Source organism: Ammospiza caudacuta, chromosome 26 (assembly GCF_027887145.1).
Source record: "Ammospiza caudacuta isolate bAmmCau1 chromosome 26, bAmmCau1.pri, whole genome shotgun sequence".
Taxonomy (NCBI): domain Eukaryota; kingdom Metazoa; phylum Chordata; class Aves; order Passeriformes; family Passerellidae; genus Ammospiza; species Ammospiza caudacuta.
In genome coordinates this window covers 7715069-7735120 of record NC_080618.1, presented here as the reverse complement: position 1 = coordinate 7735120, position 20052 = coordinate 7715069, and the positions used below count along the sequence as shown (strand labels likewise).

Sequence of the window (20052 nt, the reverse complement as noted above, 5' to 3'; positions counted from 1 at the left end):
CCAGTGCCGGCATCTCCCGGTGCCGATGCGCTCACCGGGCCCCCCCGGCCCCCCGCCGCCCACCCGCGGTCCCCATGGCAACGGCAGCGCCAGCCGCCCGCCGCCCACCCGCGCCCACCCGCCCACCCAGGCACCCTCCGGGGCGGGGGGACGCCGCTGCCCCCGGCCCTGCGGCCGCTCTGCCCTGCGGGGCGGCCCCTGCGTGTCCCCCGCGCTGTGCTGCGGCACCGGGGGGCTCCAAGGTGCCCTTGGGGGAAGCACGGGGCGATTCTGTCCCGCCCCGACCCCTGCCGGGTGCTGTGCTCGGGGAGGCGTTGGAGCCTGGCAGGGTTGTTTGGGGTGACAGTGGTGCGGGAGGAGGGCGCTTGGTGTTGGGGGGAACAGGGGGGGATTCCCCGCGGGGGGAGAAGGCAGGGCGTGGATGGGGGGGGGGGTCTTTGAGCGGGTTATCTGGATACTGGGGCTGTTTAGGGGGAGAATGTGGGATCCGGAGGAGCTGCGGGTTGGGATTCCTTTGGGGGGAGGTCTGGGTCTGCGTCCTGTTGCGGGGAGTGTGGATTTGGGGTCCTTGGGGGGATCCGTCGGAGGGAGCCTGGACACAGGGTTATTTATGGGGGGACTCCCGGGAAGGGCCGTCTGGGTGCGGAGCCTTTAGGGGTGGGGGCTTGGTCTCCCTCTGCCGGGGGCAGTTTGGGATAAGGGGGTCCCGGCTCGGGGGTCCGGTTGCGGGGCGCTCGCGGCGAGCGGGGGGATCCCCCGGCGTGCGGGGGCAGCTCCGCGGCGGGGGTGCCCGGGAGGGGGCTGGGGGATCCCGGGCGGGGCGGGGGGCGGCGGGGGCTGTCCCGGGCTGGAGCCTCCCCCGGCCGGCGCCTCCCCCCGCCCCCCCGCGCCGGGCGGAGCCGGAGCCGAGCGGAGCCGGTGCCGGGGCGGCTCATTGCGGCGCGCCGCGGCGGCAGCATGGCCACCACCGTGCCCTGCACCCGCTTCACCGACGAGTACCAGCTCTACGAGGAGATCGGCAAGTAAGGGCGGCGGCCCCGGCCCCGGCCCCGGCCCCGGGGCGCGGCGGGGGCGGGGGGCGCTGCCCGGGGCTCCGGGAGCCGCTCGGTGCAGACGTGACGCATCCCCCCCCCCTCCTCCCCCCCCGGGATGGGACACCCGGGACTGGCCCCCCCCCGCCCCCCCCGGGACCGGCCCCCCCCAGCCCACCCCCCCGGGACCGGCCCTGCCCAGCTCCCCCCCCCCCCCCGGTACTGCCCTCCCCCCGGTATTGGCCCTGCCCCCCCCAACGGCCCCCACCCCTTATACCGCCCCCTCCTGGGGCCTTCCAGCCCTCCCCGGCTGCCCGGACCCCTCAGCTCCTCTGGGCCCCCCTCCCCGTAGCCTCCCCGGTCCCTGCAGCCCCCTTGCTGCCCATCCTTATGGACCCTCACCTTTAGGCTCCCCTGTCTGTCCTCATCCCCCGGCCCCGGTCACCCCAGAACCCTCCTCCATCCCTCCAGATCCCCTGCAGTCCCCAGTCTCCTGTCCCTGGAGACCCCCACTCAGTCCTTAGAGCTGCCCTTGACCCCATGGACGCTCCATCCTCACAGACCCCCAATTCCTCCTCAACCCCCATCATTTTCACAGATTCCCCCAGCGCTGCTAATCCTGCCCCTGCCTCCTGCAGACCCCTCCGTCCTTAAAGCCCCTTTGCCTCCATTCTCACTGAGCCCCCCCATCCTTCAGACCCCCCCTCCCTGGTCCTTATAGATCCCCATCTCTCCAGATCCCCCCCAAACCCCCACCCCCTCCAGTCCTTATAGCCCCCTCGGTCCCTACCAAATCCTCCACCCTCCCCAGTCCCCCCTCCTGAGTCCTTACAGCCCCCATTTGCGCCCCCCCCCCAATTTTCCATCCTTGAGTATTTATAGGCATCTGCTCCTTTTAGATCTCCTCCCTTTTCAGGACCCCTTTGCCCCTCATCTTGATGGATTTCCCCATCCCTCCAGCCCCTCCATTTCCACAGGCCCTCCCCAATCTCCACAGACCCCCCCCTGCCCCCCCCATCCCTCTCCCCCCTGGTCCGTTTAGACCCTCTTCCCCCCATCCCCTATTAGACCCTTTTGGGCCTTATATAACTCCCCAAATCCACTCCCCCTTCGGGTCCTTACAGACTCCAGCCCTCCTGGGCCCCCCGGGCCTCAAAGACTCCCAGGGCCCCTCTGCTGCCCTGAATCCCTCCAGGCCCCCCGGCTGTGCCCCCATCGTGCCCCCCTCGGGTGGGTGTTGTGGGGAGCTGGAGAGGAGCTCTTTTGGGGGGTTCATTTGCCCCCAGGGCCATGGGGATGCAGTTTTCCCCCCCATCCACGGGCAGGGATCGGCTGGGGGTAAAACGAGGGGAGCGGGGAGAGGGTCTGACCCTTTGTGAGGGGTTGCACCCCCTCCCTAGATGGGGGAACGTTTTGCAGGGGTGGCTGTAGTCCCTTTGGGGGTGCCAGCAGGGGGAACATGGTGCCAATCGGGGGCTGTTCTCTCGGTCTGCCCAAAATCCAGCCCATCCTGGTTGCCATGGCAACGTGGTCCTGTTTCCCCCTTCCCATCTCTCGGTGTAGCCTGCCAGCCATGGCGCATGTGTCCCCCCATCACCGGGGGGGGGGGGGGTATTGCTCTCGCCGGGGGGAAACTGAGGCACGGCTCGGGCCAGGACAGCGTGCCCCCCCTCAGGGACTGGCACCCACCGTGTCGCCTGTCCTGGGGGCCACGTGGGGAAGGGAGGGTCAGGGCCCTGGGAGCCCCCACTTTTCCCCTGGCGGTGAGAGCATCCCCCTGTTTTGGCCAGCATGGGGCCCGTGGTGCCTGGGGACATGGGGACATGGGGCGGTGGCAGAGGACAGCCAGGCCCTGCTCCCCTCCCAGGGCACACGTCCCACACGGCTCCCTCTCCGTGGCAGGCCTGGGGTGGTGCTGGCCCCAGCCATGTCCCCATCCTTCCCGGGAATCTCCTCTGCGTGCCCTGGGGCTGCCTTGGCCCCCCCAGCAAGGGACAGGCAGGGGACGTGCAGGGACACGGGTCCTGGAAAGGGGACAGGAGCTGATGGCACCTGAAGGGGCTGCCGGTGCTTCTGCCTGGCACGGGCACGACCCTGCTTTTCCCATCCCTGTCCCTGTCCCTGGGGGGGACAGCTGGTGGCTGCCAGCTCCCCATACTCAGAGCTGGGTGCTGTGCCCCCTGCCAGCACCACCGCTGTCACCGCTGTCACCGCCACTGCCATCCTCACCATCGCCGCCACCACGGCCACCGCTGCCATCCGGGCCACCCGCTGTTCCCATGGCAACGAGCTGCCGGTGCTGGATCCTTCCTGCGACCCCCCCTCCCGCGATGCTCCGTGGCACCCAGCCCCCCCCCCCCCTTCCCAAAGCCACCCCCGGCGCCCCCCCGGCAGGGCCCCGTGTGCCAGGGCCCTCCCCTCCCCCCCGGGCCGGGGCTCGCCCCCCGTGCTGAGTCACGGCAGGGCCGCCCCCACGCCCCCCGGCGCTCGGGGCCGCGCTGAGCCTGGCCCTCCCCAGGGGAGCCTTCTCGGTCGTCCGGCGCTGCGTCAAGCTCTGCACTGGCCATGAGTACGCTGCCAAGATCATCAACACCAAAAAGCTCTCTGCCAGAGGTAGGACCCCGGGAGCCTGGCGCTGCCAGCACCCCTCTGCCACCCCGGGGCACTCCCAGACAGGCCAGGTGCCTGGGACGGCCCCACGGCACCTGTGACACCTCTAACATCTGATACCCCTGGTGGCCATGGGACCTCTGATACCCCTGATACCCCTGGCACCTGGGACGGCCCCATGGCACCTGTGACACCTGTGACACCCCTGGTACCCCTGGTGGCTATGGTACCTCTGATACCCCTGGTGGCCATGGCACCTGTAACATCTGATACCCCTGGTGGCCATGGCACCTGTGACACCCCTGATACCCCTGGCGCCTGGGACGGCCCCATGGCACCTGTGACACCCCTGGTACCCCTGGTGGCCATGGCACCTGTAACATCTGATATCCCTGGTGGCCATGGCACCTGTGATACCCCTGACACCCCTGGTGGCCATGGCACCTGTGACACCCCTGGTACCCCTGGTGGCTATGGCACCTGTAACATCTCTGATACCCCTGGTGGCCATGGCACCTGTGACACCTCTGCCACCCCGGGGGACTCCCAGACAGGCCAGGTGCCTGGGACGGCCCCCCGGCACCTGTGACACCTGTAACATCTGATACCCCTGGTGGCCATGGCACCTGTGACACCTCTGATACCCCTGGTGCCACGACAGCCGGGCTACCTGTGGTGCCCATGGCAGGTGTGACAGCTGTGACCCCAGTGGTGCTGGTGGGAGGGAGGGGTAAATGCTCTGGGGTGGGGTCTGGCCCTGTCCATCCCCGTTATCCCCCTGCTGCCTCCCCCGAGGCCCCTCAGAACCTCACCTGTCCCTAAGGTATGGGTGCCCTGCAGGTACGCAGGCGTAAGTGGATGGGGAGGAGGGTGTGCACGCACAGGTGTGAGCCCTGTGTGTGTGCAGGTGTGAGCTGTGTGTGCACAGGTGTGTCTACATGGGGATGTGTGTGATGGTGGGTGTGCACACATGGGCAGTGGGGGTATCTGAGTGTGTGTGCACAGGTGTGTGTGCTTGGTGTGGGTGTGCACACATGGGCAGTGGGGGTACCTGAGTGTGTGTGTGCACAGGTGTGTGTGATGGTGGGTTTGCACAATGAGCAGTGGGGATACACACACACCTGAGTGTGTGTGCTTGGTGTGCAGGCAGGTGCACATGTCAACAGTGTGTGAGTGTGTGCTTGCACACGAGGGTGAGCACTGCTGTGTGTGCACAGCTGTGAGCAGAGTGGGTGCCTGTGGGGTGGGGTGTGCTCACAGCTCGGCAGTGGGGGTGTGCAGGTGTGTGCAGGTGTTTGCAGGTGTGGGATGTGTGACAGCGTGTGGGGGTGTGCAGGTTTAGGGTGTGCATTTGGATAAGAGGCAGCACAGAGTGGCACAGGGGGCGTGTGAGTGTTCTGTGTGTACACACATGTGTCTGTGGCTGGAGCTGTGTGCACAGGTGTGAGCAGTGCACACACACACGTGTGTGAGCTGTGTGCACATCTGTGCGCATGTCTGTGTGCCCTTGAATGCAGACACACCCAGAAATGCAGCTGCACACACAGGTACACATGTGCACTCATACAGTGGCTGTTGCAAGCACACACATGTAGAGTTGCACACACACACAGCTGCACAGATGTGCACACACCTGCACATGCAGGAACCACCCCGCACGGGGGAACAGCTGCACACTCCACATCCCGTACAAACACAGGTACAGTGATGCACACGGTGCAGCCACACACACACATGTATACCTGTGCACACAGGTACAGCCACGGAGCTGTCTGGCTGCACACAGAGGTGCACAGAGGGACAGCCACACGCAGGCACACTCACGTGTGTGCACAACTGCAGGGTAGGGATACCCACCACACCTGCACACCCACACGCAGGTACAGGCACACACAGGTACAGCCACAGGTGCTTGCGCACATGTGCCCTCCCATCTGTACCTGTGTACCGGCATGCACAGCCCCACACACGAGCCCACACGTGAATGTGCACACCTGTGCACACCTGCAGCTTGTGCATGCCTGTATCCACATGCACACCCCACCCATACCTGTACACACGTGCACACGTGCGCACCCAGGCACGCGTGCACAAGCTCACAGGTGCCGCCCCCCCAGCCCTGCCCCCAGTGCATACCTGCACACCCACAGAGCCACGTGGCTCCCTCAGGGGCATCTTGGGCTGCTCTCACTGGGGCTGGGCTGGGGACAGGTGACATGAGGGGGCTGCAGGGCAGGGCAGGTGAGGGGCTGCAGGGCAGGTGAGGTGAGGGGGTGCAGGGCAGGGGAGGGGCTGCAGGGCAGGTGAAGGGGTGCAGGGCAGGTGAGGGCATGCAGGGCCAAGGAGGTGAGGAGATGCAGGGCAGGTGAGGGGGTGCAGGGCAGGTGAGGGGGCTGCAGGGCCGGGGAGGGGCCCCCCTGACCTGTGCCCCCCCAGATCACCAGAAGCTGGAGCGCGAGGCGCGGATCTGCCGGCTGCTCAAGCACTCCAACATCGGTGAGTGACCGGGGACAGGGGGTGGCACCCCTGGGGACACCCCGAGGGACGCCGGCAGTGGCTGGGAGAGGGGACCCGGGCTCGGTGGCGCCTGAGGCTGAGCCTGTCCCCATCTGGTCCCCACAGTGCGGCTCCACGACAGCATCTCCGAGGAGGGCTTCCATTACCTCGTCTTTGACCTGTGAGTGCGGCAGGAGGCTCCCGGAGCTCCGGGAGGGCTCGGGGGATGCCGGGGGCCCTCGGGCTCATGTGGGGCTCGGCTGTGTTCCAGGGTGACGGGCGGCGAGCTCTTTGAGGACATCGTGGCGCGGGAGTACTACAGTGAGGCCGATGCCAGGTGAGCGCTCGGCCCCGCGCAGCGCCGGGCACCGTGCCCGTGCCCCGTGCCCTGCAGGGATGGGGCAGCGCAGCCAGGCAGGCAGGGGGGGCAGCCCCGCGGCCCCTCTGTTACTGCAGCCCCTCCATCCGGGCCTGGGTGGGGCGGGGCCCCCGGCTGGGGCACCCCCGTATTGCACAGCCCCGTGCTCCCCCCTCTGCCGCCGAGCCCCGGCGCTGGTGCCCTGTGCCGGGGGGGCTGGGGGCAGGTGGGGGCCCCGGGCCCCTCGGTGCCGTGCCAGCCCCCGTGCCCTGTGTGCCGCCGTGTGCCCCCCCCGTGGTCTCTGGGCTTTCACAACATTTGTTTCTCCCCCTCTCTCGTTCCCCCCATCTCCGCCCCCCCCCCCCGTCCCCGTGCCCCTCGTGCCCCTCACCTCCTCCATCCATTCCCCCCATCCCTCTGTCCCTCTCGTCTCCCATCACTCGTTGCTCGGGCTCTGTGCGTGTCCGTGTGTCCATCTGTGTGTCCGTCCGTCCCACCGCTGCCCTCCGCTCGCTGCCCCCCTGGCCCTTGCCCTCTGTTTTGCCTCCCACACCCGTCCTTGCCCCCGAAATGCCTCCTATCCTCCCATGCCCCTCTCCTGCCTCTTTCTCCCACCCCTCTGCCCCCAACCTGTCCCCACACCCCGGCCTCTCACTTCTTGCCCCCCACCCCTTTACCTCATCCCCCCCGCCAACCTGCCCCCCATTCCCACCCCCTTTACCTCATCCTGACCCCATCCCGCCCCCGTCTCCCACCCGTGCCCCTCCATCCTGCACCCCCTCACCCCATCCCGCCCCCTCCCGCCCCCTTTGCCCTCTCCTGCCCTTCCCCTGCCCCCTCCCGCCCCGCCCGCCCCCCGTTCTGTTTTGCAGTCACTGTGTCCATGAGCTCTTTGCCCGCGTTCCTCCCACCCATCACTTTGCCCCTGAGCAGAGGGAGCCGCAGGTCAGTATCTGGGGGGGGCCGGGGGGGCCGTTTCCCCCTCGCTGCCCCCGCCCGCGCTGCCCCCGCTCCCCGGCCCCCTCCGCTCCTCAGGACCCCGCTCTGCTCTGGGCCTTTCTCCTCACTCTTTTTTCTCCCTGAGCCCCCTTTTTTTGCCCCCCCCTCACAGGGAGGTGCACCCCCGGTGCCCCCGCTCCCCCAGCCAGCGGGGCCCCCCTTCACCCCCATTTCAGGCTCTCATCCCCTCGCTCCTTCCCTCTTTCTTTCTTGTCTCGTCTCCATCCGCCGCCCCATCCCCTGTTCCCCCCTCCCCGTCAGTCCTGTCTGGGGGACCCCCGTGTCTGGGCGGCAGCAGGGACGGGGGGCTCCCGTGGGGGACGGGGGGGCACAGAAACACCACTGGGGTGGCCCCCGTGGCTCTGTGCCCAGGGTGGAGCTCACCTGGTGGGCGCCGAGGGGTGAGCCCAGGCAGTGACCCCCAGGGGATGATCCCACAGGTGTGACCCCAGGCAGTGACCCCCAGGGGATGATCCCACAGGTGTGACCCCTCTCAGTGACCCCCTTGGAGTGACACCCCAGGGGTGACCCCAAGGGATGACTCCCAGACAGGGATGTGCCCCCAGGAAGGAATGACACGCTCAGGGATGACCCCTCCTCAGGCTGTGACGTCCCCACAGGTGTCCCCTAGGCACCGAGCCACCCCAGGTGGGGCTGTCCCCAGGGTAACCCCTCTGTGTGACCCCCCAGGGGTGATGCCCCCGGGCTGAGCCCCTGGCAGGGGTACAGAGAGGTTCTCATGCACGCAAATCCAAGGTCACCGCTGGTTTTTGTCAGTTCCCCCGGGTGCAGAGGGACAGGGGCTGCTTTGGGGGTGCAGGTGGTGCGCAGGGTGTGAGGCAGGTGGGGGGCAGCGTGCCTCTGACCCCCTCCCATTTGCACGCAGCCACTGCATCCAGCAGATCCTGGAGGCTGTCCTGCACTGTCACCAGATGGGGGTGGTCCACAGGGACCTCAAGGTAAGTGTGTCCCCCACCCCCATCCATCCCCCTGCCCAGTTCCTGGGGTCCCCACAACCCGGGGCAGCCCTGGCCTGGCGGGTTCTGGGGGCTCACTGGGATCTTGCTGGGCTTTGGGGATCCCCTCAGCTTTGGGGATCCCCATCCACCTTTCCTGGGGGTGCACACGTGTCCCCCAGCTGTGTCACAGTTCTGCACTGCTGGGGGGTCTCACTGCAGCCCCCAGCTGCCATTGCCCCAGGAGGAGTGTGAGCTGTGGGGATGGAAATGGATGGGGGCATGGGGGGGGGAGCAGCTGGAGCTTGGCTGGGGGACAGGGCAGGACACGGGAGGGTGATGGTGGGACACGGGGGGACAGCGGGACACACAGGGATGGTGGGACACGGGGGGACAGAGGGACACACAGGGATGGTGGGACACAGAGGGACATGGGGACAATGGGACACACGGGGATGGTGGCATGGGGGGATGCTGGGCTGAGGCCAGTGAGACGCAGGCGGACCCTGAGCTGGCCGTGGGGCTGTGCCATGCGGCGCCATTGGCAGAGGGCACCCACGGCCGCAGCCCCACAGCACAGAGCCAGCCGAGGGCAGGACCTGGGCAAGGGCAGCGGTGAAGTCCCTCTGTGGTTGCTGCATCCCTGCTCTCTGTCCCCCCCGTCTGTGCCCCGTGCTGGTGCTCCCTGTGCAGCCCGAGAACCTGCTCCTGGCCAGCAAGTGCAAAGGGGCAGCAGTGAAGCTGGCAGACTTTGGCCTCGCCATCGAGGTGCAGGGGGATCAGCAGGCCTGGTTTGGTGAGTGCTGGTGTCCCCCTGTCCCCCACAGCCCCTGCCCACTGCTCTGGGCACCTGTGCTGTGTCTGCTGGGTCCCTGCACATCCCTGAGTCCCTGCTCTGTTCCTGCTGTGTCTGCCCCGAGCCCACCCCAGCCCCATCCCAAACCCACCCTGTCCCTGCCCTGTGCCCTCTGCATCCTGCTCCCTGCCCACCCCTGCCCAGCACATCCCTGCCCCACGTCCCAGTGCCGTGTCCTGTCCTTGTCCTCTCCCCTTGTGGCTCATCTGTCTCTCCTCACGCTCTCTCTGTCCCTGTCCCAGGATTTGCAGGCACACCTGGCTACCTGTCCCCCGAGGTGCTGCGCAAAGAGGCCTATGGCAAACCCGTGGACATCTGGGCATGTGGTAAGAGCCAGTCCCTGCCTGTCCCTGCCCAATCCCATCCTATCCCTGCCCCATCACTGCCCAGTCCCTTTCTGATCCCATCCCACTCCCATTTGGCACTTTCCAGGCTCCATTCCAGTCTTATCCCATGCCCATCCTAGTATCGCCCTTTTCCCCATCCCATTTCTGTGCTGGTGCCAGTTCGTGTTCCAGCTCTGACCCCATCCCGGGGCCATCCCATGCCATGTGCCTGGCAGTGCCACACTGTCTGTGCCATCCTGGCAGCACAGGGACAGCCCACGTGTGGAATGCTTGCTTTGTCACGGGGACACCTTTGAGGGAGCCCGGGTGGTCTGGGGTCCCTGCATCCCTTAACCCCACTCTCCCCGGCCCAGGGGTCATCCTGTACATCCTGCTGGTGGGCTACCCGCCCTTCTGGGACGAGGACCAGCACAAACTCTACCAACAGATCAAGGCTGGCGCCTACGACGTAAGTGCCCGGTGCCAGGGCCCGTTAATTCCGGAACCTTCTGGGAGCTGCAGCTGATCTGCAGCTGTGGGCTTGTCTTTGGTGCTGGCTGGGGACGTGTGGGGATGTGGGGGCCATGGGGCTGCCCCTCCTCAGCTGTCCCCCCCGTGTCCCCGTGCTCCCCCAGTTCCCTTCGCCTGAGTGGGACACGGTCACCCCCGAAGCCAAAAACCTCATCAACCAGATGCTGACCATCAACCCCGCCAAGCGCATCACAGCCCACGAGGCCCTCAAGCACCCGTGGGTCTGCGTAAGTGCAGGGGTCCCCCGGGCCTGGCACCCCCATGGCGCTGCCCCTGGCACCCGGTGCTGACCCCCCTGTCCCCGCAGCAACGCTCCACCGTGGCCTCCATGATGCACAGGCAGGAGACAGTGGAGTGCTTGAAAAAGTTCAACGCCCGGAGGAAGCTCAAGGTGAGGGGGCTGCGGGGGAGCTGTGGGCTGGGGGCAGTGCTGGGGACACCACCCTGCCTCTCATCTCCATGGGGCTCTCCTGTGGGACCCTCCCTGCCCTGCCCGCTGTGGGACCCCTGCCCTGCCCGCTATGGGACCCTCCCTGCCCTGCCCGCTGTGGGACCCTCCCTGCCCTGCCCACTGTGGGACCCTCCCTGCCCACTATGGGACCCTCCCTGCCCTGCCCGCTGTGGGACCCCTGCCCTGCCCGCTATGGGACCCTCCCTGCCCTGCCCGCTATGGGACCCTCCCTGCCCTGCCCGCTATGGGACCCTCCCTGCCCTGCCCGCTGTGGGACCCTCCCTGCCCACTGTGGGACCCTCCCTGCCCGCTGTGGGACCCTCCCTGCCCGCTATGGGACCCTCCCTGCCCTACCCACTGTGGGACCCCTGCCCTGCCCGCTATGGGACCCTCCCTGCCCTACCCACTGTGGGACCCCTGCCCTGCCCGCTATGGGACCCCTGCCCTGCCCACTATGGGACCCCTGCCCTGCCCGCTATGGGACCCTCCCTGCCCGCCGTGGGACATTTCCCTGCCCTGCCTGCTGTGGCAGCACCTGGTACGGTGGCAGAACCCGGCATCTTCCTGCCCCAGCGCCCTTCAGGGCCTTCCTGTGCCCTTCCATGGGGCACAGTCCCTTCCCATCATGTGTCGCAGTCCCAGTCCTGTGGGCCCCACCCTGCACCCCCCATCCCATCGCCCGTTTGCCCCCTGCCCCTCGCCCTCCCCACGGCACCCCAGCCCCTCTGCGGCTCACGCTGTCCCTCCCCGCAGGGTGCCATCCTCACCACCATGCTGGCCACCAGGAACTTCTCAGGTAAGGGGGGGCTCGCCCTGGCCGGGGGGGCCGGGGGCCGCAGTCCCCCCTCCACGCCCCCCCCCCGGGCCGGTGCCCCCCTCTCTCTATCTCGCTGTCTTTCTCTCTTTCTCCCCTCCCTTCCTTAACCCCCCCACCCATTTTTTCCCCATCGGTGAGGACGGGGCATGTGGTAGCCGCGGTGGGGCCGGCGGCGCCCCCCGCCCCACGCACACACGGCAGCAGGTAGAGCGCGGTGGTCCCCGCGTGTCCCCCCGGGCAGGGGCACGGACACCGCAGCCCCCCCAGGCCTGGGGCCGGGTGAGGGGCGCCCCGAGAGCTCTCTCTGGGGGGGGGGGAGGGCGGGGGTCCCGGCCGGCCCCGCCGCCCCCTAACAGGAGCTCCGCTCCCTCTCTCTCTCTCCGGCCCTCCGGCAGTGGGCAGACAGACCACCGCTCCTCCCACCATGTCGGCGGCCGCTGCCGGGGCCCCGCTGGGGCTGGTGGAACAAGGTAGACGCGTCCGCAAAGGGCCCCCGGCCCCCCGGCCCCGCTTGGTCTCTGTGTGTCCCCGGACCCTCCATCCCCACGTCGCCCCCCCTCTTCTCCCGCCCGTCCTCTTCCCTGCCTCCCACCTCCCCAACGGGTTTCGGGTGCCCTCCTCGGAAATCGGAGCGCATGCATGGCCCCCCGGCACTGCCCCCGCAACCGCTCCCTCCCTGCTGGCCCCGAGAGACGCCGCTGTCCCCCTGCTGCCCCCGCACCCGGCCCCGGGGAGGGGTCCCTGAACGGCCCCCACCCCCGAGGCGGGCTGTGACTGCCTCAGCCCGGAGGGGACACGCTGGTGCCGTCCCCAGGTGCGCAGTGGTGCCATCCCCGGGTGCGCACGGGTGCCATCCCCAGTCCACACTGGGTGAACACAGGGAGCTGGGGTGGGGGGATGATTTTGGGGATGATTTTGGGGATGATTTTGGGGTGATTTTGAGCCTCCCCACTGCTCCCACCCCCCCATGCACACAGGGGGGGCACACGGTGCATGAAGGGGGGGGCAAAAAGCTGCATGTCCCGTGTCCCCCCGTGCCCCCCCTGCGTCCCCACCCCGCATGTCCCCCCTTGCATGTCCCCCCCCGCACGTCCCCCCATGCATGTGCCTCCCCACGGCTTCTGAGAGCTGCAGCCGGTGTTTGTGGTGCCGTGAAACACTCGGCGGGTCTTAAACCACCCCCTCACCCAGGGCTGCCCCTGGCCCCCCTGCCAGGGGTCCCCCCCTCCCGCCCCCCAATTCGGCTCTGGTTTAAACCCCCACCTCTCAGCGCCCGCCTGCTTTCAGAGGAGGGACCGGGACCCTTGGGGACACCCTGCTAGGGCCCCTGGGGGACACAGGGCCAGGGGAGGGATGTGTGGGTCATGTCCCCCTCCTCTGGTGCCGATGGGCGCCACCCTGCTGTCACTGGGCTTGTCGCCACACATCTCCCCCCAGCTTGTGCTGCCAGCCAGGGGAGGGGTCCCTCAGTGTGGAGGGATGACGAGGATGCTCGAGGTGACGCCCCCTGTCCTCCACACACCCCCACAAGCACTCGTGCCCCACCACGTCCCCGTCACTCCTGTTCCCCTCTGGCCAGAGGTCGTGGTAGCAGTGACAGATGCTCGTACCCGTGCCCGTCCTTGTCCCCCTCCAGGGAGACAGGGGGGCACAGGCGGCTGTCCCCGCCCCCTGTACTCAACTCATCATTTTTATGTTCTTTTTTTATGTTTTTCCCCTTTTCCTCCTTTCCCCCCTCCCCGTTTCTCTCTTGTCCCCCTCCCCACTCCTCTCTCTCGCTTTCCTCTCTGCATTTCTCCAAGGTAAGCCAGCCCTGCCCCCCCACGCGGGGGCCACCAGGATGGGGACCCCCCTCAGGTTGGGGGCACCTCCTCCCCCCAGTGTGGGGACCCCCTGAGTTTGGGGACCCTTCCCTCCAGGATGGGGACACCCTGCCTGGATGGGGATCCCCACAGGTTGAGGACATCCATCCCAGGGTGGGGACAGCCCCCCAAGTTCGGGGATCCCCCCTGAGTTTGGGAACCTCCCACTAGGAGGGGGACACCCCCCAGGATGAGAATGGTCCCACAAGGTTGGGGAACCCCTCCCTGGGTGGGGACCTTCCTGAGGCTGGGGACTCCTCCAGGTGGGGGACACCCCTCCCAGCATGGAGAACACCCCCAAAATGGGGATTCCCTAGGATGGGGACACCCCACCCAGCATGGGGACTCCCCCCTGTAAGGGAACACCCCCAGCATGGGGACACTTCTCAAAACGGAGCCCCCTTAGAATGGGGACACCCCTCCCTGCATGGGGACCACCCCTCTAAAATGGGGACCTCCCCCAGGCTGGGGACAGCACCGTGCTGGCGTGTTCCCCTCTGTGGCACGGGGGTTGGTGCTGCCAGCACCCGGGGTGGGGTCAGGCGGGGTGGCCGGGAGGGCTCTGGGCACGGGGACCTGCGGTGCCCCTCGTGCAGGGGGGCACTGACCCTGTCTCCCCCCGCAGCAGCTAAGAGCTTACTGAACAAGAAGGCGGACGGCGTCAAGGTGAGGGGCCCGAGGGGCTGGGGGGGCCCGGGGGGGCTCCTTCCCCCATGGCACTGAGCCCCCGTCTGTCCCCTGCAGCCCCAGACCAACAGCACCAAAGGCAGCGCCGGCGTCACCAGCCCCAAGGGGACCCTCCCGCCCACCGCTCTGGTAGGTGCCCCCCACCCGGCACCCCAAATCCCCCGTCCCATGGGATCCATCCCACTGCCCATCCCATCCCATCCCATTGGCCGCTCCTGGGGAGGGGGGGTCCCGAGCATGGAGAGGGGAGTGCAGGACGGGGGCGCAGGGGGACCCCGCCGCACAGAGCAGGTGGGTGAAGGGACAGCCCCGTGTCCCCCTCGGCCCTGGGCACAGCGGCATGGCTGAGGACACGCCCATGCAGGTGTCCCGTGCAGGGACAAGGTAGGTCCAGGACACGGACACAGAGATGTTCCTGCCGTGGGCACAGCAAGGTGGGTGCAGGGTATGGGCACAGATGCCCCATAATGGGGACAAGGCACAGCCTGGTGACACAGATGGACAGGTGGGTGGAGGGCAGGGCGTGGGGACGCCCTGCAGTGCCAGTGGCAAGGCAGGTGCAGGTCACAAGGATGGGGCTGCTGACTGTGACCTCACAGGTGAGGTAAGTGCAGGATCCAGACATGGAACTGCCCAGCGGGCACAGTAGGGTAAAGGCATGGCTGTCTACAGCAGCATGTGCTGGATTTGGGGGTGCTGTGGCAGTGCCAACAGCAAGGTAGGTGCGGGGTGTGGGGGCAGGTGTGCCCGTTGTGACCTTTATGGCACAAGGGGTGCAGAGCAAGGGCATGGGACCATGAGGGCAGGATACAGGCAGGGTGATGCCCAGCTGGCACAGAGTGCTGTGCACTGGGGAAGGGGTGCCTGGCTGGTCAGTGAGTGCAGGATATGGAGAAAGGGGTGCCCACCCCACACACTGAGGGTGGGATGGGCAGCAGGAAGCTGTGGATGGGGGTGCTCAGGATGCAGACACAGGGACGGTTGGGATGCAGGCACAGCAGTGGTCTGGGTGCCCGCTGAGGGATGCACAAGGACATGGGCAGTGCTCGGGATGCGGGCAGCAGGACGGTTGGGGTTCAGGCACGGGGATGCCCAGGACGCTGAGATGCACGGTGAGTGGAGCCCCTGGGCACTGGGATACAGGACAGGGGCACGGAGCTGCCCCCCCAGCCCAGCCCATCCTTTTGGCCTCACTGCGTCTCTCCCCCGGCTCTGCCCACCTCTTTCCCCCCTCTCTTCCCCCTCCATGTCTGTGAATTAAACCATTTGGCTTTGCTGGACTAATGACTCTCTGCTTCTCTCCCCCCTCTCTATCCCCTTCCCAAACCCGGTCTGGGTCTCTCTCCTCGCCCCTGTCCACGTGCTGCTCAATCCGTCGTCCCCCCTCGTTGTCCCCTCCGGGCTCTTGCTTCCCCCACCCCGCCTGTCTCTCTCCCTTCTCCTGTAGGAGCCTCAAAGTACCGTAATCCATAACCCCGGGGACGGCGCCAAGGTACCGCTGCCCGCCCTCGCCTCCATCCCCCGCATCAGCCATGGCCGGGGGGGTGCCAGGAGCGCGGGGGCAGCGGGGTCCCCCCGCGCCGTCCGGCCCCGCCGGGGTCCTGCCGAGCCCCCCAGGCTCGTCCCCCCTCCCCGTGCCCCCCGGGGCCAGCTCTGACCCCCTGTTTGTGTCTCCCCCCCACCGCCGCCGCCCCGCGAGCAGGAGTCCTCCGACAGCACCAACACCACCATCGAGGACGAGGACACCAAAGGTGACGGGCGTGGGGGCGGCTGGGCTGCACTGGGATGCACTGGGAGCGAGCCGGGGTGGTGCTAGGATGCACTGGGTTGCACTGGAATGGCACTGGGATGCACTGGGAGGGTCTTGGAATGCACTGGGGTGGTGCTAAGATGGCACCAGTATGCATTGGGGTGCACTGGAATGGTACTGGGATGACCTGTAGGATGCACTGTAGGATGGCACTGTACTGGACAGCTGTGGAATGCACCAGGATGGCACTAGGATGCATTGGGATGCACTGGGAATGTGCTAGAATGCACTGGGGTGGAGCTGGGATGGCACTAAGATGCAGTGGGTGCACTGGAATGGCACTGGGATGGCACTGGCATAGCACCAGGATGCAGTTGGTTCACTGGGATGCACTGGAGCAGCACTGAAGTCATTGAGACGGAGCTGGGATGGCACCAGGATGCACTGGAATGGCACTGGGATACACTGGGACGGTGATGGGATGCACTGGGATGGCACTGGAATGCACTGGGATGGCACCAGGATGCACTGGGAGCGTGCTGGATGGAATGCATTGAATAGAGCTGGGATGCATTGGCAGAGGATGCCTTGGATTGCACTGGAATTGCACTGGGATGAACTGGGGTGGACTGGCATGGCACCAAGCTGCAGTTGGTGCACTGTGATGTGCTGGGGCAGCACTGGAATGCACTGGGTGGGGTTTGGGATGGCAACAGGATCCATTGGGATGGCACTGGGACGTTTTGGGATGCACTGGGAGTGTTCAAACTCACTGGAATTGATCTGGGCTGACACCAGGATTCATTGAGATGGCGCCAGGATACACTGGGAGCATGCTGGGCTGCACTGGGAGGGTACTGGGAGGCATTGGGGTGCGCTGGGTGGAAATGGGATAGACTGGGACACGCTGGAATGGCCCTGGAATGGCAGCTGGGTTTAGTTGAAAAGGCACTGGGATGGCGCCAGGATGCATTGCAATGATACTGGGACATACTGGGATGGTACCAGGAGGTGATCTGGGTAGAGCTAGGCTGTACTGGGCTGAACTGGGATGCCCTGGAATAGAAGTGAGACACAGAACGTTGGCACTGAGATGTGGTGAGAAGTTGCTGACAGAAACTGGAGTGTACTGGGACATACTGGGATGGAAATGGGCGGTGTTGGAATGGACAGGTGGCACTGGGATACACTAGGAGGGCACAGGAGTGACACTGAGATGCACTGGGATGTAGTGGAGCGGCACTGAGGTGGTTGGGGTACATTAGAGTGACAAAAGAATGGATTGGGGAGCACCAGGATACCGTGGAATGGTACTAAGATTAATTGAGATACACTGGAGTGACAGTGGGATGGGACTGGGGGATACTGGAATGCCCTGGAGTGTACTGGGCTGTCACTGGAATGCAGCAGGATTGAACTCGGGTGTATTGGAATGCACTGGGCTGGCACTGGGATGCACTGGGAAGCATCAGAGCACACGAGCAGCTCTGGGATGCACTAGGATTGCACTGGGATGTATCAGGATGCACTTGTATGGAACTGGGAGGGTACTGGGATGCACTGGAATGGCACTGAGACACACTGGGATGGCACTGGGAAACACCAGTGTGGAACTGGCTGTTCTGGGATGTGCCAGAACGGCACTGGGATGTACTGGGACTTGAAGGAGCAGTGCTGGGAGACACTTGGAACTACTGGGACAGGCTGAGCAGGCACTGGGATGCTTTGAGCAGGCTGGGAGGGCACTGGGATGGCACTGGGACATGCAGGGCTGGCACTGGGCTGGCAGTGAGACTTGTGAATACTGGTGTGGCAGAGCTGTGGGGGTCCTGGGAGCGCAGCGGTCCCTATCTGTCCCCAAGGGGTGTCTGTCTGTCCCCATAGTTTCTGTGTCTGTCCTCGAGGTCCCTGTGTGTGCCCCTGTGGCCTGTCTTGTCTGCCCTCATGGTCCGTCTGTCTGTCCCCGAGGTCCATCCCCACGGTCTGTCTGTCTGTCCCCAAGGTTTTTCTGCCCCCAAGGTCTGTCTGTCCGTCCCTGTGTCTGTCCCCAAGCCTCCCCTCATGTCCCGTGTCCACCCCCCGCCCCGGACGGTGTCCCCGGGGCTGGGGCGTGGCGGTGACAGTGGCGTGCCCCCAGCCCGCAAGCAGGAGATCATCAAGATCACGGAGCAGCTCATCGAGGCCGTCAACAACGGCGACTTCGAGGCCTACGCGTGAGTGGGGCGGGGCCGGCTGGGTGGAGCCGGGCGGGGCCGGGGGCGGGACCGGCTGGGTGGAGCCGGGCGGGGCCGGGCGGGGCCAGCTGGGTGGAGCCGGGCGGGGCAACTCTCACCTGCCGCCCGCAGGAAGATCTGCGACCCGGGGCTCACCTCCTTTGAGCCCGAGGCACTGGGCAACCTGGTGGAGGGAATGGACTTCCACCGCTTCTATTTCGAGAACTGTGAGTACCCGAGCTGCCCGCGACACCTGCCCGTCCTGCCTGCCCGTGACACCTGCCTGTCTCACCTGCCCTGCCCCTCCAGGCCCTGTCCAGCCCAGCCCGATCCGTCCTGCCTCCTTCACTGTCCCCTGTCTCTTGCCCACTGCCTGCCCATCCTGGTCACCTTGTTTGCCTGTCCCCAGCCCTCCTTTGCTGGGCCATCTGTCCGCTTGCACTGCCCCCGTCCCTGTCCCCATCCCTGCCCGTTCCCCGTTCCCTGCCGGTGCCGGTGCCAGCCGCGCTGTCCCGGCCGCCCCGCAGTGCTCTCCAAGAACAACAAGCCGATCCACACGACCATCCTGAACCCGCACGTTCACGTTATCGGGGAGGACGCGGCGTGCATCGCCTACATCCGCCTGACGCAGTACATCGACGGGCAGGGCCGGCCCCGCACCAGCCAGTCCGAGGAGACGCGCGTGTGGCACCGCCGCGACGGCAAGTGGCAGAACGTGCACTTCCACGGCTCGGGGGCCCCGGTGGCCCCGCTGCAGTGAAGGTGAGCCGGGCTCGGGGCCGGGGCGCGGGCAGCCGCGGCCGTGGCTCACCCACCGCGCTGTCCCCGCAGAGCTGGCGGTGGCTGTCCTGGTTCCAGCCCGATGGAGACGGCGATGGGAGCCGATGGCAGCCGGAGCTGCGGCCCCCCGAGCACGCGTCCGCATGCCTGTCCCCCCTACCCCGGCCCCGCTCCCCCCTCCGGTGCCTGTGTTTGCAGAAAACAAAAAGACAAAAAAAAAAAAAAAAAAGAAAAAAGAAAAAAAAAAAAAAAAAAAAAAAAGCCAAAATTATGAAGACCACACACAAAAAAAAAAAAAAAAAAAAAAAGGAAAAAAAAAAGGGGGGAAAACCCACCCCCAGTCCCCAACCCCACCCACACCCCCAAACCCGACCCAGCCGCTCGGCCACAGGCGAGGGCGCTGGGGGGCTCGGCCCCCCCCCTTGGCCCGTCTCTGCTGGGGGGGACGGGGGGTCCCGAACCCCCTCCCGGCTGTGCTCGTGGCGTGTTGCTGTCGCTGGTGGTGGATGTTGTTCTTTGGGCTCCGCTTTGCTCTGTCCTGCCCCAGCCCCTGTACATAGAGAGAGCTATTTATTTTTGAATTCCCGCGGGGGTCCCCAGCACCGGGGGGCCGCCGGGGGGTGAGTGAGGGGGGGGGGGACGCGCAGAGCCTCTCTCCCCTGCAGCCCGGCGCGGTGCCCGCCCCGGGAGCGCCGCCCGTGGGCCCGAGCCGACCCCGGGCGCTGCTGCTGCTGCTGCTGCTGCTGCGCGGGGAGCGGGGGCTGCCCTGGGGAGGCTCCCGCAGGGCCCCCCGAGCCCCCGGCCCGCTGCTCCCGCCCCAGCAGCCCCGCCGCAGCGCCAGCCCGGGGCGCGGGCAGGGGCTGGGGGCGCCGCTCGGGGGGCAGAGGGCAGCTGGGGTGCGGGGTGGGGCGGGGGGCTCAGGACGATCCAGCCAGCACTGACGCAGCATCGAAAGCACTTTAGACTAAGAGAATGGGTCTCTTAGGGGGCACAGGCTGCTCCGCCGGGCGCCCAGCACGGGGGCGCACCCTGCACCCCCTCCCACGGCCCGCGCCCGGGGGTCCCGGCCCCGCAGCCCCCCGGCCATCCACGCCGGGCGCTCCCCACGTCCCCCAGGGCATCCCCACCACGCTGAGGGCTGGTTTGGCTGGGGGCAGGGGGCGGGGCGGGCGGGCGGGGGATATTCATTATTTTTTAATTATTCTGATGATTTCTCTGCATGCCCTTTGCGCGGGAGCAACCCTCGGGCGCTAACGCTGTATGTTGAGGAGCTGAGCTGTTCCTGTCCCATGAATGCTGGTGGATCGTTGCCAAATTTTTCTCCTTCCT

General features: G+C 66.7%; 2 protein-coding genes across 5 annotated transcripts; one reads left to right on the top strand and one right to left on the bottom strand.

Moving 5' to 3' along the window:
* Positions 1-608: 608 nt before the first annotated feature.
* On the bottom strand, positions 609-935 carry LOC131568174 (proline-rich proteoglycan 2-like). The gene has a single exon (XM_058820096.1). The coding sequence runs from the start codon at positions 933-935 to the stop codon at positions 609-611; it is 327 nt and encodes a 108-aa protein (XP_058676079.1).
* CAMK2B (calcium/calmodulin dependent protein kinase II beta) lies at positions 905-18984 on the top strand. 4 transcript variants are annotated; one of them, XM_058820058.1, is made up of 21 exons: positions 905-1022; positions 3550-3644; positions 6078-6137; positions 6264-6318; positions 6409-6474; positions 8381-8453; positions 9144-9246; positions 9549-9632; positions 10007-10101; positions 10268-10390; positions 10471-10554; positions 11368-11410; positions 11827-11901; positions 13922-13959; positions 14038-14109; positions 15428-15472; positions 15683-15731; positions 17868-17943; positions 18076-18170; positions 18471-18705; positions 18775-18984. In XM_058820058.1, exons 1-20 carry the CDS (start codon positions 958-960, stop codon positions 18701-18703), a joined length of 1629 nt encoding a protein of 542 aa, XP_058676041.1. In that variant the 5' UTR covers positions 905-957; the 3' UTR covers positions 18704-18705; positions 18775-18984. The 4 variants fall into 4 exon arrangements, with proteins under 4 accessions (XP_058676041.1, XP_058676043.1, XP_058676042.1 ...); XM_058820060.1 differs by lacking the exon at positions 11827-11901 and having other exon boundaries at positions 13919-13959; XM_058820059.1 differs by lacking the exon at positions 15428-15472.
* Positions 18985-20052: the final 1068 nt, after the last annotated feature.

Excerpts from the sequence above, each read along its gene's own strand:
- LOC131568174 (XM_058820096.1), bottom strand. The coding sequence starts at position 935 with ATGAGCCGCCCCGGCACCGGCTCCGCTCGGCTCCGGCTCCGCCCGGCG.
- CAMK2B (XM_058820058.1), top strand. The coding sequence starts at position 958 with ATGGCCACCACCGTGCCCTGCACCCGCTTCACCGACGAGTACCAGCTC. Across the intron at positions 3,645-6,077 it reads CAAAAAGCTCTCTGCCAGAG|ATCACCAGAAGCTGGAGCGC; the intron begins GTAGGACCCCGG and ends GTGCCCCCCCAG. Across the intron at positions 17,944-18,075 it reads GGCGACTTCGAGGCCTACGC|GAAGATCTGCGACCCGGGGC; the intron begins GTGAGTGGGGCG and ends TGCCGCCCGCAG.